This window comes from Tamandua tetradactyla, chromosome 7 (assembly GCF_023851605.1).
Source record: "Tamandua tetradactyla isolate mTamTet1 chromosome 7, mTamTet1.pri, whole genome shotgun sequence".
Taxonomy (NCBI): Eukaryota; Metazoa; Chordata; class Mammalia; order Pilosa; family Myrmecophagidae; genus Tamandua; species Tamandua tetradactyla.
The window spans coordinates 120,651,018-120,671,487 of record NC_135333.1 but is presented as its reverse complement, the minus strand read 5'-3'; the positions used below and the strand labels follow the sequence as shown (position 1 = coordinate 120,671,487).

At 35.7% G+C, this 20,470-nt stretch overlaps 1 protein-coding gene and 1 pseudogene across 1 annotated transcript; one reads left to right on the top strand and one right to left on the bottom strand.

Annotated features, from left to right (window-relative positions):
• The first annotated feature begins 16,196 nt into the window (after positions 1 to 16,196).
• LOC143690071 (olfactory receptor 6C74-like) lies at positions 16,197 to 17,135 on the top strand. The gene has a single exon (XM_077168067.1). It carries the CDS (start codon positions 16,197 to 16,199, stop codon positions 17,133 to 17,135), a length of 939 nt encoding a protein of 312 aa, XP_077024182.1.
• A 2,592-nt stretch (positions 17,136 to 19,727) lies between these two features.
• Positions 19,728 to 19,930, bottom strand: LOC143690070 (guanine nucleotide-binding protein G(I)/G(S)/G(O) subunit gamma-10 pseudogene; annotated as a pseudogene).
• Positions 19,931 to 20,470: the final 540 nt, after the last annotated feature.

Genomic DNA, 20,470 nt, shown 5'->3' with positions numbered 1-20,470 from the left:
TGCAACAGGACTGAACGTAAAAACTCAGAAATGGACAGCACAATACTACCTAACTGTAATACAATTATGTTAAAACAATGAAGCTAAATGTGAAAATAATAGAGGGAGGAGGGCTCTGACCACAAATGAAATATAACTTATGTAGACAGCTTAATTGAACACCATAAGTACATGGAAACTTGAGTAAGACATGAGATTTTGTTGGTTTGTCCAGAGTGATGCCCTGATAAATCCCAGAGTGATTGAACAGTGAATGAAAAAGTATTTGCAGAGTCCACTTCAGGGAATGATGAAAAAGGGGGAAAATTCAACTTCCTCAAGTTGAATTCTTGATATTCTCACAAGCAGTGTGGACAATCAAAGCTATAGATTGAGCCCCCAGTCTTGGGTTTGTTCATATGAAACTTAACCCTACAAAGGATAGGTCAAGCCTTCTTACAATCAGGCCTAAGAATCACCCCCAAAAGAACCTCTTTTGTTGCTCAGATGTGGCCTCTCTCTCCAGCCAACACAACAAGCAAACTCACCACCCTCCCCCGGTCTATGTGGGACATGACTCACAGGGGTGTGAACATTCCTGGCAACATGGGACAGAAATCTTGGAGTGAGCTGAGACTCAGCATCAAGAGATTGAGAAAACCCCCAGAATGAGCTGAGACTCAGCATCAGGGGATTGAGAAAACCCCTAGAATGAGCTGAGACTCAGCATCAGGGTTTGAGAAAACCTTCTCAACCAAAAGAGGGAAGAGTGAAATGGGGCAAAATAAAGTGTCAATGGCTGAGAGATTTCAAACAGAGTCAAGAGGTTATCCTGGAGGTTATTCTTACACATTAAATAGATATCACCTTATCAGTCAAGATGTAATGGAGAGGCTGGAGTGAACTGCCTGAAAATGTGGAGCTGCGTTCCAGTAGCCATGTTTTTTGAAGATGATTTTGTAATGATATAGCTTTCACAATGTTACTGTGTGATTGTGAAAACCTTGTGTCTGATGCTCCTTTTATCTACCTTATCAACAGATGAGTAAAACATATGGAATAAAGATGAATAATAGGGGGAACAAATGTTAAAATAAATTTAGAGTGAAAAGCTGGTGATCGGTGAGGGGGAAGGGTGAGAGTATTGTATGTATGAATTTTTTCTGTTTTCTTTTCATCTGTTTTTCTGAATTGATGCAAGTATTCCAAGAAATGATCATGATGATGAATATGCAACTATGTGATGATATTGTGAATTACTGATTATATATGTAGGATGGAATGATCAAAAGTTAAAAACAAAAAAGAAAAGCAATCCTCAAGGTACATCAATTGCCTCTTTAGTAACTGTACTGCTTTCAATCTTTAAATTTAATGTCCCTCGGCTATTGCTTAAGTTTCTAAAATATTAATTGATCATGCCACTCTCTTGCTAAGAAATCTTGATGGCTTTCTATTGCTTACAATATATAATATTTAAACTTCTCAATGTTTTTATAACCTGGTCTTTCTTTCCAGTTTCATGTCTTACCACTTCCAAATTAGGAAGCCCAAAAACTCTCTGAACAACACAGGGTAATTGCAAAAATTTAGAGCTCTCACGAAGAAGGAATGCATGCTTCTTGTCTAAATCTTTTCTGCTAAACTGATGAAACTTCAATCATTAATTAAAATTAATAAATAAAGTCTCTTGTGGAAGACTCTGGTCAATAAGAATAAGTTAATCACACCATACTGCAGATCACATATATCACATCATATGTACTGTAATTAATTGTTGGTATCTATTTCCTGCACTGGATTCCAAGTTTCTCAAGAGTAGTGTCTACATCTTATGGATTTATTCATTCTCAGTATTTAGCTCAGTGTCTAATATGTAATGAATGAATAAATGAATTCAATAGTGAATGACAGGAAATGAGTGAGGTTAATACATTCAGTAATAAAGTAAGATTTAAAAAATTGGCATTTGATGAAGATCAATATGAAATTTTAAGGCAGTGTTAAAAATGTCAATTACAGAAGTAACTGATGGATAGATTTTATAACAGATCACAAGAAACAAAATGTTTAGGTATAGTAAAACTGCAAGCTCATGATGAACACGGTGCATTTGAGTGCTGAGAGGAGATAGTTAAGTTGTATGCTTCGAGAAAGTTCCATTGTACTATCTCTCAATAATAGTGTTTAATTTTTTTTCACCCTTTATATTGGGCATTAGAAAAACCTGGTTGCAATCAGAGAAGAATAATGGATATTGTCAGAAACTTGGAAACTGTGTCCATAGGAGCAAATATTTAGTGTATTAATGATAGGCTGCTAAAGGAGCAATTACCTTTAAGGGAAATGAACACTTTCTTCAAATACGAAGATCACTATGCCACCAAAAGTTATAGACTTGTTTTTGTTACTATAATTTGAGGTCTTTAGTTGACGTTTATCATAATCCTATAAGTAAAAAAAATAGTATAATTTGATAGTATATGTATATCTGCTTGTATATAAATATGTATTTTACTACAGCTAAGATTGTACACATTTTAATAGGAAAATAGAAATCAAGGGAAGGAAATCATGTGAATGAAGCAATATATCTTATAATTTTCTATTTTATTTGTTAATGGTATGAATATTGGACTCAATTTAATTATTTTTGTTACTTTTTTTGAAACTGTGATAAATAATCTATAAATCTTATTCCATTTGATTTTACTGTGCTACTTGGCTGGGAGTGTTGCCATAAGACAAGATTAATAATTCCAATGACAGGTTTACTTATTTAAAGAAGTGAAAGTTACAATAGTTATTCTCCAGTACTAATCAATATGTATTATTAATAAAATCTAATAAATTCTGCCCACTCTAATTTTAATCTGCTGTCTTGACTTTGCATTTCTATATAAATATTTTTTAAAGCACACAGAGATTTTTTATTTGGAAGATTTTTAAAAGAGGTAGAAGTAATTGTTTACATGCTTTTCCAATGGGTAGTCCACATTTTCAATATTAATGAGCTTATATAATTTTCAGTAACAAAAACCATGGCCATAATTTCATACAATAATTTTCAAAATTCCTTTTTCTTTGCAAGTTTCTTTAAAAATTTATGGGTATTTGATAGCATAGAAAAAGGAAAATTGGAATATGTTCATTTTAGAACATATTGACATGTATAAATCTATAAAATAAAGTTGCATAATTTTTTTAATATATCTGTTTGAAAATACTTTACCCTGAGAACTTCTGAATCTCTCATACAAAGTACCTGTTATTTCTTAGCATCTCATTAGAATATTATGTATTTTCCATTTAATTAAAGGCAAATTTAATGGAATTAACCAGTTTAATAATATCACTTAACAAATTAATCTTCAGCACATTTCTGCAAGAAATGTTAAGAGAAGTTCTTCAGGGAGAAGTAAAATGAAATAAGTAAAAAATTCAGGTCTAAATAAGAAAAAAGAAGTGTATTAGAAAAAGAATAAATAAAAGTGGAAATAAAACAATTTATTCATCTAACTTTTAACAATAGTAATATAAATGCATTTGATTGTTAGAGTATAGGGATTTGCGTACTGAATGATGAGTATTACATATGTTGAGAGAGAATAATTGGAGATACTCAGTTATAAATTACCTGCACTGCACTTGAAATGGTGCTATTTGAAAATAGACTTAGATTGGTTTAAAGGTTGTATTGTAAACTTTTGAGTAAACCCTATTTTTTACTAAAGTATAATTAACACACTAAGAGAAGAGATAAAACACAATAAAGCAAGAGAACTCAGAAAAATAGGAAGAAAAAAGAAACAAAGAACACATCCAATAAATAAAATGTGGTTAAAATCATGTTAGATATTAATCCAACTATACCAAAAATCACCATTATAAGGAATCATTTAAATCACCAATTTAAAGACAGAGATGGTCAGAATGGATTAAAAAGAAAAAGAACCAATATTTTGTGTTGCTAAGTCCACTTTAAATATAAAGACAGAGATGGGTTAAAAGTAAAGGGGTGGGTGGGCCACAGTGTCTCAGCAGGCAGAGTTCTCACCTGCCAAGACTGAGACCTGGGTTCTATTCCCGGTGCCTGCCCATGCAAATAAATAAATAAATAAATAAAAAGGAAAGGGGTGGTAAATGACAAATGATGCTGATCCTAACTGAAAGGAAACTGGAATGTTTATATTAATTTCATACAAGCAGAATCAAATATAATAAAAACTTTCAGGGATAAAAGGTGCGCTACCTAATAATAAAGGGGTAAATATTCCAAGAACTCCTAATGGTCATAAACCATAAATACCCAACAATAGAGTGTCCAATTACATGAAGCAAACTAATGGAACTGGAAAGATAAACAGACAAATCCACTATTGTATTTGCAGGCTTCAACACCCCTTTCTCAGTAATTGATAGGTCAGGGACTCACAAAAAATAAAAGTAAGGATACAGATGACTGGAGTAGCACCATTAATATACTTGACCTAGTTGACATTTATAGAATTCTCTGCCCAACAGCATCATGCAAATTTGCTTCAAGTTTATATGGCATGTTTAATATAGACCACACTCTGAGTCATAAGATATGCATTAACAAAATTAAAAGAATAAAATCATACAAAGTATTTTCTCAGATTGCAATGGTATTAAACTAGAAATGAGTCACTGAAATATAGCTAGATGTCCCTAATTATCTGGGAATTAAAAGCACATTTTAAAAAAAATACATGATTTAAGCCTCTTAAGAGAAAGGAAAAATATTTGAAATAAATGGAAATAAAAAATACATTTAAAAAAATTTGTGAGGTGGCCTTACCCTGCTCAAAATGAGAAGTTTCAGTGTTCCCTTACCCAACAGGAATTTTAGACAGCAAGCAAGAACTGGCAGACACACCTTTCTTAAAGCTCAACGCCTAGTTGGTCTCTTTAGATTTTGGCCACAACATATTCCTCATTTGGTGTGCTACTCTGGCCCATTTACCAAGTGACCAGAAAAGCTGCTAATTTTGAGTGGGGACCTGAACAAGAGGAGGCTCTGCGACAGGTCCAGGCTGTTGTACAAGCTGCTCTGCCACTTGGGCCATATGATCCAGCAGATCCAACGGTGCTGAAAGTGTCAGTGGCAAATAGAGATGCTGTCTGGAGCCTTTGGCAGGCCCTTATAGGAGAATCACAATGCAGACCCTTAGGATTTTGGAGCAAAGCCTTATCATCTGCTGCAGATAACTACTCTCCATTTGAGAAACAGCTTTTGGTGTGCTACTGGGCCTTAGTAGAGACAGAATGCTTAACCATGGATCACCAAGTTACCATGAGACTTGAGTTGCTTATCATGAGTTGGGTGTTGTCTGACCCACCAAACCATAAAGTTGGGTGTGTGCAGCAGCACTCTATTGTAACATGGAAATGGTATATACAAGATAGGGCCTGAGCAGGTCCTGAAGGCATAAGTAAGTTACATGAAAAAATGGCACAAATGCCCATGGTCTCCACTCCTGCCACATTACCTTCTCTTTTCCAGACCAGAGCTATGGCCTCTTGGGGAGTTCCTTACAGTGAATTGACTAAGGAAGAGAAAACTCAAGCCTGATTTACAGATGGTTCAGCACAATACGCAGGTACCACCCGAAAGTGGACAACTGCAGCATTACAACCCCTTTCTGAGGTATCCTTGAAGTACAGTGGTGAGGGGAAATCCTCCCAGTGGGCAGAACTTTGAGCAGTGCACCTGGTTGTTCATTTTGCTTGGAAGGAAAACTGGCCAGAGGTGTGTCTGTATACTGACTCATGGGACTTTGTTAATGGTTTTGCTGGATGGTCAGGGACTTGAAAAGACCATAGTTGGAATATTGGTGACAAAGAGGTGTGGGGAAGAAGTATGTGGATAGGCATTTCTGAGTGGGCTGAAGACATGAACATATGTGTGTCCCATGTGAATGTGCACCAGAGTGTGACTTCAGCAGAGGAAGATTTTAATAATCAAGTGGATAAGATGACCCATTCTGTGGATACCAGTCAGCATCTTTCCCCAGCAACTCCTGTCATTGTCCAATGGGCTCATGAACAAAGTGGCCATGGTGGTAGGGAAGGAGGTTATGCATGGGCTCAGCAACATGTACTTCCACTCACCAAGGCAGACTTGGCTACAGCCGCTGCTGAGTACCCAATTTGTCAGCAGCAGAGACCCACACTCAGCCCCTGATATGGCACTATTCCCCAAGGTGACCAGCCAGCTACATGGTGGCAGGTTGATTACATTGGACCATTCCCTTCATGGAAGGGGCAATGATTTGTTCTAACTGAAATAGACACATACTCTGGATATGGGTTTCCTTTCCCTGCATGCAATGCTTCTACCAAAACTACCATCCGTGGGCTTACAGAATGCCTTATCCCTCATCATAGTATTCCACATAGCATTGCTTCTGATCAAGGAACACACTTCACAGCAAATGAAGTGCAGGAATGGGCACATGCTCATGGAATTCTCTGGTCTTACCAGGTTCCCTATCATCCAGAAGCAGCTGGATTGATAGAACGGTGGAATGGCCTTTTGAAAACTAAATTATAGTGCCAAATAGGTGGCAACTTCTTGAAAAACTGAGGTAATGTTCTCCAGGAAGCTGTATATGCTCTGAATCAGCCTCTGCTGTACGGTGCTGTTTCTCCCATAACCAGGATCCACAGGTCCAGGGACAAAGGGATGGAAATGGGAGTGACAGCACTCCCTATTACCCCTAGTGATCCACTAGGAAAATTTTTGCTTCCTGTCCCTGCGACCCTGAGCTCTGCTAGTCTATAGGTTTTAGTTCCAAAATGGGGAGTGCTTCCACCAGGAGAAACAATAATCATTCCATTGAACTGGAATCTAAGACTGCCGTCTGGTCACTTTGGGCTACTTATACCACTGGATCAACAATCCCAAAGGGAATTCCATTATTGTCTGGGGTGACTGACACTGACTATCATGGGGAAGTAGGTCTGTAACTACATAATGGAGGTAAAGAAGAGTTTTCTTGGAATATAGGAGATCCCCTAGGGCATCTTTTAGTACTACCATGCCCTGTGATTAAAATCAATGGAAAACTGTGGCAACCCAATCCAGGCAGGACTACCAATGGCTCTGAAACTTCAGGAATGAAGGTTTGAGTCACCCCACCATTATCTATCCACCCCACCAGTGGATAGAAGACCATTCCACCATTCTATCAATCCAGATGCTTCTGGATGATAGGGAACATGGTAAGACTAGAGAATTCCATGAGCATGTGTCCATTCCCGCACTTCATTTGCTGTGAAGTGTGTTCCTTGATCAGAAGCAATGCTATGTGGAATACCATGACAATGGATAAGGCATTCTGTAAGCCCACAGATGGTAGTTATGGTAGAAGCACTATGTGCAGGGAAAGCAAACCCACCAGGCAAAGAACCATGGCCAGCTGAAGTGCTTGCTGAGGGTAAAGGGAAGAAGTAGTGATAAATATGTAGTGGGTAGTGGGAGAAATATGAACTTTGTCCATGTGATCAGTTACAGAAATGAGGACTGTAATGCTGCTTTATTCATGTTAAACTATTTAAGTTGTAGATATCAAGTTTAAGAATGAATGTTATCCAAGGACTTGAGCCCTGTTCTGGAGAGATTTAATGTGTTTCCAGTTATATGCAGGACAGTTGAGTATTGTTAGGTGAAAGGAAAAACGTGTATTTTATTGTTATTTAGAAATTAGGTATGGTTTAAGGTAGTACGCATAGCTGCCAAGCTGGCAAATGGTGGACTGTCATGGTCAGGTTCATGTGTCAATTTGGCCAAGTGTTGTGGTACGTGTTTGTCTGATTGGGCATGTGCTAACTTGTCTGTTGTGATGAGGACATTTCATAGAATTAAATCATGACCATGTCAGCTGCATCCACAGCTGATTCCATTTGTAATCAGCAAAGGGGTGTGTCTTCTGCAATGAGTGATGCTTAAGCCTTTTAAGGAAGATTCAATAGAGACAGGCTCTCTTCCTGCTTCAACTGGTGAGCCTCTCCTGTGGAGTTCATCCAGACCCTCATCAGAGTCATTGGCTTCAAAGCCTGCCCTGCAGATTTTGGACTCTGCATTCCCACGGTCACATGAGACACTTTTATAAATTTATATTTATAAATGTATATTTGTGAGTGTTCCCTGTTGATTCTGTTTCTCTAGAGAACACTAACTAATACATCTTTAGTTATATTGTGGTGCCCAGACAGGCCCCTCTTCCATTCCCTCATCAGCTCTGCATGGAGTCAGCTGACACTCCTAGGGCAGATCCCTGGTCCTGGTTCTGGATGGAACAGAGTAACCCTCATGCAGATAGTCAAAGCATATATGTCTGAATCAATCTGTCAGTGATCGTCTAAGGGACTTGTTGCCCCAGAATTTGCCCTACATGAAGAATATGGCTCACAAAGCTCTTCAGAATACTGTGGGGGCATAGTTAAGTCGTGCTGTATGGAGCAAAAACTTGCTGGCTGTAGGACATACAGTGTAGTATGACTATTGTGAGGGAAACACTTCTAGGAAAGAGGGTACATGGGTATCTATGTATATGTGGGAATTCCTAGGGTGACTGGCACATGATTTAGGGCATTGTATGCAGGACAGATGAACATTATCAGGTGAAAAAATATGTGTGTTATTGTTTTCTGTTGAGAGATTAAGTATCTTAAAGTGGTATGTATAGTTGATAAGTTGAAAAGAAGCAGACACTGTAGTACTTAGGTTCAGGTGTCAACTTGGTCAAGTGATGGTGCCCAGTTGTTATGTCATTGTGAACTTAAATCATCAGCATATAAATTTCATCTGTGGCTGATTTCATCTGTGGTTGGCTAAGGGGAGTGCCTTCTGCAGTCATGAGGTTTAATTTAATTAGCTGGAGGCTTTAAAGAAAGAGTCAGAATAGAGAGATGTGACTCAGCTCAGCTCAGCTCAGCAAAATCTAGCTCAGAGTTCAGAGCTGACACAGACACAGACATTTGGAGATGCAGAGGGGACATACCCCAGGGAAAGTTGTTTGAATCTAGAAGCCAGGAGAGAAAGCAAGTAGATATTGCCATGTGCCTTTCCATGTGACAACAACCCAGAGGAAAGCCAGCTGTCTTTCTTTTGAGAAACTGTAAATTTGTAACTACATAAATCCCCTTTGTAAAGGCCAATCCATCTCATGTATTGCATTCTGGCCAGCTTTAACAAATTTAAAACAGGCTCCATAGAATGTTTACCAGTCTTTGTGCTTGGCAAATAAAGTGGTGGCTTATCATCTTCATTCCATCAGGGTACATGAAACATGAAGTCTAGGTTGCAATCCTGAGAATGTTCTTAGTTTATTTCTCAAATACAGGATTTTCATCCTAGGTTTTGGTATCTCCACCTAGAGCCATCTCTCTGGCAAATTCTGACAGATACTGGTTTCCTTAGACAATGGAGTATAATTTCCATATTATTATCTTTAAATTTATTTGAACATAAATAAATGTGTTTTTTGGTTTCCTATTCATTATGAAGTTTATGAATATTTTCTTAAAGTTTCTTTTCTCTTTAATGTACAAGTAGAAATACAAGCTTCTGAATATTCACTTGTTTCTGCATCAGTTGTATGTTTTTTAAATTTGAAATTTGGTCCAAACATTTTTTTTTTTTTCTTTTTTTTTTTAAAGGAAGGAAAGACAGAGAAGGAAGGAAGGATGGAAGGAAGGAAGGGAGGAAGAAAGGGAAACATCTTTAAACATTTTCTTGTTTTATTATATTTTGTTTGTTTGTTTGTTTTTTACATGGGCTGGGGCCGGGAATCGAACCGGGGTCCTCCGGCATGGCAGGCAAGCACTCTTGCCCGCTGAGCCACCGCGGCCCGCCTGGTCCAAACATTTTTAAATTATAAAAAATGACTTTAACATTTAGTAAGATAATTATTATCATTGACTTATAAATCACAATTACTTAGCTAACACACTAAATTGTGCCTTCTTCATGGAATATTCAAAGAATCACTTCTAGCTTTACATTGGAACATGAAATAAATCATTTCACCTGAATGAAGCCTTTGGCTCTGATGAGATGATTGATATATTTATGTGTAATACTATAAATGACCCACATCCCTGTCAGTCATACAGCATTACAGCAATAATATATTGCACAATATAGGTTGTAGTATTGCAACCAAAATAATAAAAATGAATTTAATGGAAAATGATTTTCCATATTTAGTTTTCAAGTTTAAGTTGTTGAATTTTATATAAATTCAAAAATTAGTTTCTCCATCACACTAGCCACATTTCAGGCGCTCAGCAGTCACCTGTTTTTGGCAGCTACTGTATTGAACAGATAAGTTCTAATTCTTTAGATACTTATGTTATGACTGTTAATTATCCATTAAAAGTTATTTGGGAACAATTATGAGAGTTATGGTACTACAATCTGGCTGGCTGGAGAATCTTCTCTTCCTATGGGTATCAGTAAAATTATAGCATCCAGTCATTTTTCTCACTGAATGTTTTGGAGTAGAAAGAGAAAATTTTCTATATATAACTGCCAAAATCCAAAGGGGGTCATAATCACTTTTCTTAGTTGTTTTTTTGAGATGTACAACCTCTTTTCTTTTGGGAGAAATATGTTGACATGGCTCAAATGACTGTGTCCTAGAAAGCTTCACTATGGTGGCAGGCTGATGAAGTTAATTTCATACATATTCCATTCTCTTGCCAAGGCAAGGTATTGACGTACCAAAATTTCCCTACTTACCTGATCCTATCTTCATGATGTCCTAAATTCAGTAGACCATTGTGATGTTCTGTAAGTTTGAGAGGGTAAAAGTCCCAGAAAGATAATTCATGATAAGATTTTGAAAGTATATTATTGTACCTACTAGTTAAAGTTATTAAATACCACATCTGGTATTTAAAGTGGTTAAATGATACTTCTGGTATTACCTATTAATTCATAAATAATGCATTTAACAGTTCAACACCTGTGTACCTAGTGCCAGAATTCATAGTGATAAACTACTATAAATTGATGGTATATTGAACAGCAGGTGCCTTTGGTGTCAAGATATATATGTATATATACACACATAAGCATATTTATTTTATAAATGATTCAGTGCTATTCTCAAAAAAATAAACTGTCTGCCTTAGGCAACATTCAAATGATTGAATTGAACATTTATATAGAACTCATAACAACTCCTTTGATATTTTTAAGTTTTGGACAATGGCACTAATGTCAGTAAGTTTTTTTAGTGAAATAATGATTCTTAGCTTTATTATTTGATAGCAAAGGAACTCCATGGTCTTCTACTTGGCCTTGAGTATATTTACTCTAAATATGAAATCAGGCACCTGCACTACAATGATTTTCTAATAGATCAGGGCATAATCTATACTTATCTCTTAACCTTCCTCTTCTCCCTTTTCCTCAGCTTAGATATCTGGATGCAGTAACTCAGACCTGGAGTCAAATAATTCTTTGAAGTTCCAAGTTTCACTCTCTTCTGTGAGCACTTCTGCACACAAAAGGCCATATGTCCTTTTGAGGAAGATGGAAGAATATTTGCATATAGGTGAAATCAGTGCATCATTTTTCCTAAAGTGTTCTGGCTTCCTCATGACTTCTGGATCTTTGAACTAACTGAGCTATGTAATTGCTTAAGTGGTTCTAACTCCATCATGATAGCTGAAGTCAGGCCTCTTTAAACTATACTAGAATTCTTTCAGTTATATACATCAATTTTAGTGAAACATACCACCCCAACCTTGCATATGTGTGTTCAATGATATTCCCTGGACCATGTCTTCCTAGGAGTTGATTGTCTCAAATGAAATTGGAGAGTCTGTTTTAACACATCTTCATTTCAGGGCATCAGTTACCTCAATAGTTTACAAAGCTACTTCAGCCTGCCCAAAGAGCATACTTATAGAAAGCACTTTCTTCTGGCTATTTTCCAATGACATAATTAGGAGTTAAATATGTGGGTTGTACATGATGAAAGTTATATATTATCTTATAACACATTTCAAGTTCATTTAATATGCTATTTTGGTTATCAAAATATCAATTTTAGTTATCTGGTGGAATAAACTTTAAAACAAAAATTATAGCAGCAGATGTTTGTGCTCTCCTATTTGATCTAACAAGTCTGGTAATTGCACCTATATCAACAGCTTTATTAAAGTCATCCATATATAAAGTTATATTTACTTCCTCTCTGGTATGTTGGCCTTAAATTCTATTTCCTCATATATTCTCCATGCTTTTGTCAATATAAATTGGCAATATATTTTAATACTTTAAGCATTTCTTCTCATCCCAGTTTTCCTTTTAATAGTCCCCTTTAGCATTCTCTATTATAACTCTAATTATCAATATAGAGGCAGTGAATTTTGTTTGTCCTGGACAAGAGCATATTTGGGATACTCTGAAGATAGATGTTACCATTGTGGCCATCAGTCTTTCCAAAAGCCAATCTCAGTGTCATAGACAGAGGAATAGAGAAAACTGCAACTGGCAATGTGTTCCTGTGGAATTTCAGGATTGAGTTTAACCTGACTTACCCCAATTATCCCAAATATGTCCATTCTAAATGGTGTCCCTCTCACATCATTTCCAATCAATGTATTGCAATGAAACGTAGTATGGTGTGAATTCAAACTATGTTGCTATGCCACAAAGTGCAAGATCAGAAATTGTTCTAGTTTTCAACTACACCAGACATGAGGCACAAGGACAGAACTTTATTGGGGACAGTCATGGAAAATCTGAGGTTTTTTGACAATGAATTAGCCAAGAATGTAAAGTCATTTATTTCAAAGCCTCTCATTTATTTCAATGTTGTTGAAACTGGTCATATCACTTTTTGAGCACTCTTATTTCACATTCTCATAATATTTTCAAGTATTATCTGAGACTGAGTTGGAGAATGAGCAGTCTTTAATATATATTTCCCTCCAATTGACTTCAAGTGATGACTTACACTTGAAGAAATAGAAAACTTGGAGACCTTACTATGTGTATCTCATTCCTTAATGATTACCTCACTCTCAAAATCAGTTAACCAATTCCAAATTCCTCTGCTTAAGGGTATCTTTTTTTAAAAGGGTATCTTTGATCCAACCACATCTGATGCCAAATTTTATATGGGTTATGACATGAGTTTTGCAGGGTAGAGTAAAGGCAAATGTTACATAAGCTTAACCAAGACTTAAATTTATTTTTATCTCATTTTAGCATGCATGCTGGTATTACAAAAATGTTAAATTCATTGGGATTAGTATACTAGTATGGCATCCTGGAAATTGAATGCATTCTTTCTTATTCAGTTGCTATCTCTAGGATGTTTTGCTCATTCCTGAAGCTCAATAGAGTTTGCCATCATATTTTCATTAAAGAAGTTTGAGAATGTAAACAAGAAAGTATAAAACCCTATTAATAAAGGCAATGTCAAGATACTGCATGCATAAATTTCATTTAGGCACACTGGCCAGAACTGGACACAATATACAGATAGAAGAATAGGAATTGGAAATTGGATGTTCATCTGGGTAGCCACATATAAGATAGGAAACTCTACTAGTAATAAAAAAGTATTACAGAATGTTTATGACTCTTATACTAGTTTCTGACCTACCATGTAATATACACAAACTATTGGGAGAAATGAAAATCTTTAGAAAAAGGTGAAGGTTAAATCATGTGCAAAATATTTAAATGCCCCTTGAGAATTGAAAGTGACATTTTCAGTTTGCAGTCAATTATCTACAACAGAATGTATTTTCATTTTACCGTCTCACTTTTTATTCTCATCTAAAATTAAAGGTTTACTTTATTTTTCATCTAAAATAACCTTTACTCTTTTGCTTCTATATCCTTATCTATGTGCCTAGCATTTCAAACCTTGATGTGTGGTAAAGTAACACATATTATGGCAATCTATAGTAAATTCTCTAGAGACATAATTAAAAGAAATGGTGTGTGTGTGTGTGTTATTTTATGTCATACAGTAATGTACAATTTGGTGACTTTGGAAATGATGTTCTTGGATCTCAGTTCCCTCTGAGAATTCCTCATTCTTATTAGATATTTTCCTTCAGGGTTCAGAAAGTATAAATCCTCCATGGAATCAAGAGATGATTGTTTCATACTTAATATAAGTCAATTGTAGCAAGGGGATAATTTGATAAACTTCCTAGATAATGTGCAGTAAATTAGTCAAACATAATTTTAAGACCATTATTCAAGTATTTTATGTGTTTTAGGATGGAGCAAATTATATGGAGAAAGAAATGGAGCTTCAACGTGCCCTGCTCACCAGAATATAAAACAGTTAAGTATCCAAATACAGAAGGTTTGCCTGAATAAATCTGCATATTACCTTATTAAATAAAGTTATCTGGAATCATATATGTATTGGGCAGATTACTTTGTGAATCTAAATTTTGAAAATGATAATCTTTCTAAAATTATGGATAATTTTTCTCAGTTGATAGATTTTAACACAATTTTACTCTTCTATTTACATTAAATAGTTAGCTTTTTACCACCATTTACAGTTTAAATTGGAGCTAACTGAGAAAAACCTAAAATGGAATAATGATGTAAAAAGAAAAAGACTTTTGTTAATGTTTATCTAATATTAAGAATACCTAACAAATGAATTTTGACTGCCACTATTACCTGTGTTCTAAGGATTTCATTATATGACCTTTGTTGTTCTTTTTATAGTTGATTGGTGGTGATGGGTGGTATGTATGCTTGCTGAAGTTGGGTAAAGCAATGGTTTGATGTGATGAAAATCTAGTTTAGACATTTTGCAATTTTGCATTTGTATAAATGTTGCCATTGGGGATATTTGTGTACATTCTTGCTTTTCATTTTTAATTTCACCATGTCTTATATAATATAGGAAAATAGTAAGAATAGTGCTTGTCATATACATAGTCTTCAATGAATCCAGGTATTTAGTATTGCCAAAATTTCTTAATAGTTCATTCACCAGTCATTGCAGTATTCTTATTGGGATAGGACAATATAGTCTACCTAAAATTTGTGTCAGCCCCATTCCTCCCAATCATGTGAGTTTGTAATTTACCAAATACTCTCTTTTTTCTTTTAGAGCTTGCTGATTTAAAAGCGAGTCATAATTTTTTCTTTACATTAGGAAGTGAGCAAAGTGGTACGTATTAAGTATATAAGTATTTTCCTTGGTAGATACTGTTCCATTATTTAATTAATTACACAATGTTCAATATTTTAAATTTTCTTGAGCTCATTTACCTAATAAACTAACTCAGTCTAAAAACTCCCTTTTAATTCTCTTTAGGTTGCCATGACACTTTAACTTTCTCTCCCCTTTACTTCTACCTCTTCATAACATTTCCTAAACTTGTTTTGATATTGATTTGCTTCTATATCCCTTAGGTTTCTATTTCATTTTACTCGACCCTTCCATTCTCAGTACCTTAACCAGCAGAAAGAATATTGTATTTTGCTCTCTATATAAGCAATACCACCTGTTCATAACAAATGTGCATTGCAGTAGTAAGTGATATCTGTGATGAGTGACAAAGGAGATGTAGGATGAGAATCCTAACAAGAAAAACAAATGGAATTGTTCTTTATCTTACAGTCACATTTTTAAATTCTAATATCAGCCATAAATGAAAGCAGTCAGATAAGAATCATGGAAGTTGAGTTTTGATTCACCGAGTAGACAGTGAAGGGCTCACTCTCCTAGATATTGAGAGATATAGCCTTGGTATGTATGGATACTGTTTTAAATGCTAAAAGTAAACTGATGCACTTGCCATTTCTGTATTAGTTTACAATGTCTTTAACTGACCAATTAAATGGCATATTATCCCAATGCTTGCATATCTTCCAGACAGAAGTTACATTTACTTAGATGTATGAACATTCTAATTCATTGACATAAAATAATGAACGGTTGCTACTCTTAAGAATTTTTCCTGTGTTAGAGTATATATTTTAATGTGTTAAGTCTCTCTCCAGTTACTCTGGAAATGAATAATATTTATTTATACTGGCATAAACATACATAAAACATAAATATACTTTCTGAAATATTGGTTTCCTAACGTTAATTATTAGATATCACTGCTATCTTGCCATCGGGGTCATCAGGCATTATTTTATTTTTCTACTTAGACGTGATAGAAGTCCTAGGACAGTAATGAGAAACCATACAAGAGTGACCATGTTTATCCTAGCGGGTTTGACTGATGACCCACAATTGAAAGTTGTGTTATTTATCTTCCTGCTTCTCACCTACTTGCTCAGCATTGCAGGCAATCTAATCATCATCGCACTCACACTGCTGGATGCTCACCTCAAGACACCCATGTATTTTTTCCTTCGAAATTTTTCCCTCTTAGAAATCTCTTATACTACTACATGCATCCCCAAATTTCTGGCTACTATGGCAACTGGGGACAAAGCCATTTTCTATAACTTTTGTTTGACTCAAGTGTTTTTTGCCTTTCTTTTTGGAGCATCTGAATTTTACCTGCTGGCAGCCATGTCCTATGACCGCTATGTTGCCATCTGTAAGCCCCTGCACTACACGACCATCATGAGCAGCAAAGTCTGTGTACAGCTTGTCTTCAGCTGTTGGCTTGCTGGGTTCTTTGTCATATTTCCACCACTTATCATGGGTCTAAACCTTGACTTCTGTGCCTCCAACATTGTGGATCATTTCTACTGTGACACCACTCCCCTGCTGCAGATCTCCTGCTCAGACACACGCCTCCTGGAGACCATGGGCTTCATCTCAGCCTTGGTAACACTCTTGGTCACGTTGGTGATGGTGATAATATCATACATTTACATTGCATTGACGATTCTAAAAATCCCTTCAACTAATCAGAGGAAAAAGGCATTTTCCACATGTTCTTCCCACATGATTGTGGTCTCCATTTCTTATGGCTCCTGTATCTTTATATATGTTAAACCTTCAGTCAAACAAAGAATATCCTTTAACAAGGGAGTTACAATGCTCAATACCTCAGTTGCCCCACTTTTGAATCCTTTCATCTACACTCTAAGGAACCAGCAAGTGAAGAAAGCCTTCATGCATGTGATACAGAGAATTATCTCTTTTTCAAGAAAATGAAAATATGTTCAGTTATGGGAGGTGAGTGAAATATGGAGTCTGGGCTGATATGCAATTATCCATTTATAATTTTTAATACCTATTTTCCTCCTTTTTGCCATTTTTTTTGCTATTGGTCTATATCACTCCTCAAACTTTCTTTTTTTTTCCCACAAAAATGCTGTCAGAAAGAAGCTGTTGCCTTTCTTTGTCCATTAGAAATATTTTAAATTTTAATTTCTCTTCTTTTGAATAGCTAATCAAAATAGCTAAAATTTTCCATCTATCTCTTGTATTTTGAGAATTCAGTATATCAAGGCTTTAATATAGTGTTTAATTTTTTCTTTATTTAGTGTACCATATAATGCACATTTTATTATATTACATGACTGATAAATAATAATTTTCAGTCTGTCACAACCTAATTAGAATTATCATTTCTATAGGATACTATTATATTTTTACCAACTGTGTATATATATTACATGACAAATAATAGTAAGTCCAAACAAGTCATTTCTTTCCCTAGAAATCATTATGGAAAAGGAGATAAAAAGAGAGGAACTTTGCATCAAAGAAATCTGACAAACACTACCTCAGGTTATGCTGATGTATGCAGCCGTGAAATGATGTGATAAAAATGGCAGTTTATCTACATATCTTCCACCCAAAAGATACAACCCCAGCCTAACCATGAAGAAAATATTAGTGAAATTGACACTTTGGGGTCATTTTACGCAATAGTTACCTTTTCTACTCAAAACTGTCAAGTCATCAAATAAACGAACTTTGAGAATCATGTCATAGCCAACAACAGCCTGAGGATGCATGATGATAAATATAGTGTAGTATCCTTAAGGAAATTTTGCAATAAGACAATCTGAATAAAGCATGGACTTTAGTAAATGATAATAAATCAATTGCAGCATTATTAGTAAAAAGGTTTCATACTAATGTATTATTCAGTAATAGAGGAAAATGGATGTTAGGCCTGTGGGAACACTCTGCACTTTCTTCACTCATTTTCTATAAATATAAAACTGTCCTGAAATAAAATTATTATTTAGAAATTATTAGTCCTTTGTTATCCATAAGAATACTAAATATATTTAATAAAATTATCTTTTAAAGAATTCTAACTTGTTTTTTTGATGAAGTAAACAAAAATGTTATTTCTGAACTTGTTAGAGATTCTTACGAATACATATAAAGTATTCTTTTAAAAAGTGTCCCAAATCAAACTGAAGGCACATCATTAAACTAAAACATTGTGACATTAAGAATTCTTTGAGGCAATAATATTTCACATTTCATTGAATTTAACCATTTCAACATAGGTTACTTTATTTTCTTTTTTTGGGTGCATGGTCCAGGAATCCAACCCAGGTCTCCTGCATGAAAGGCGAGCATCCTATCACTGTACATTTTAAATATTTATTAAAGACATTAAATAATGCAGTATTACTTAAAGCACAATCATAAAATAAAGGAACTTAACAAGACAAAGATCAAATGTGTTTCATATACAGGATGAGGCAATCTCAGTCATAACACAATATTAATCTTTTCCCAGAAAAGTCTGCTTAAAACAGCTCCCAAGTTTAGTGTTTAAAAATGAAAGTCTTCTCATTTAGAAAAATCAAACATTATTTGATTACTACAGCCTATTCTTCCTCTGAATCTTGTAATTGCTTATTTTCATGTAGACACTAAATTTATGAGATAAGAACAGATTTTGTAATGGCGTAAAAATTAAAAAACAACAAATTACAAATATTTGGTTTTAAAAGCAAAAACATACACATGGTATTTCAGATATAGAAATGCTGGTGATTCACTTATGAAAGAGATGTATTTTAGTATATTTGGTGGTAGGATTTTAAAATATAGAGCACTTCACCAATAGAATCAGGTCATTATTATATAAAAAATCTACTTTTCTATTCAGTTTCCTATTTTGAGCAGAAAAGCATCAATTTCAGTGGAATTTTCAGTATAGGATGAGGCCACAGGAAAGGTCTCTGTGGAGTTATGTTCATGTGTCAACTTGGCCAGGTGATAATGCCCCTGGCATTCTGTTGCTGTGAACTTGAATCATTAGTATGTGAAATTCATTTATGGCTGATTGCATCTGCATTAGGCTAAGAGGAGTGCCTTCTGCAATGAGTGATGCTTATTTTAATTAGCTGGAGGCTTAAAAGAGAGAGGTCAATGCAGCCCAGTCCAAGCAGCTCAGTATACTCATCTCTACACTTGCATTTCAGCCCAGATTTTTGGAGATGTAAAAAAGAATCACCCTGGGGAAAGCCATTGGAACCCAGCAGCCAGGAGAGAAGGCCAGCAGATGTTGTCATGTGCCTTCCCATGTACCAGAGAACCTCAGATGAAGGCTAGCTGCTTTTCCTCTGAGCTATAAATTTTTAACTAAATAAATCCCCTAATTAAAGCCTATGCATATCTGGTATGTTGCATTCTGGCAGTTTTGGCAGATGAAAACAGTCTCAAATGTTTAAAAGTTGTTTGGCTAGAGAAAAGTTTTCTTGAAACTTGGAGACAGTTGTTTATCATGCTGTACTAGAAGGCACTCCTCAATGAACTTCTTCCCCAGGATCTTCAGAGTAAAGCACAGGATCTGGGCTCCCAGAAGTGGTTCCTCCTGGCTGGCACCCTGACCAGCAGGCCATCCTCACAGGCATGCTGCATGCAGCACTGCTGGAGCTCTGCAACCTGCAGGGAGACTGATCCCTTTCATGGGCTTCAGGCTCGAGCTGTTCCACCACGCACTGCAGAGCATTCACACTGTCTCTTGGAGACATGGGGTCCTCTAAGTTGGTTTTAAGAACATTTTGTGGTAACTAGTTATCATTTGTTTTATTCTATGTGTGGTGGTTACAGTTAGGTGTATTTGAATTTATCCCAGAGAGCAAATATGTTACCTCATCATTCATTTTCAAAAAGCCAAAAGTAGGTGCATTCTTTAAATAGTGTGTCCATAAGAAAAAATATCACTTCCAATTAAATTGGCATACTCTTTGAAGCCAAGGGCAGATTTCTTGGTAAATGACTGCTAAAGGAATCATTTTATTCTCTTCAAAGGAGATTTACTGAAGTACACACACATACAAGTTTGTTTCATACAGGGAAAACCCAAATATTGGAGGACACAGGTAATGTTAGGCAGAATCCTTTCCCCCATGATGTGAACAACCCCTATTACATGAAGTTTTCCCCACCCATGATTTCCAAGAGCCCCACTGAGCCCAACCTAGGTCATGCCTTTTTGCCCTCTGGCAGATATTATCTTGCAATTAACTCCCTTTACCCAACACCACCCTCTTGCAGTTGCAATCCTGCAT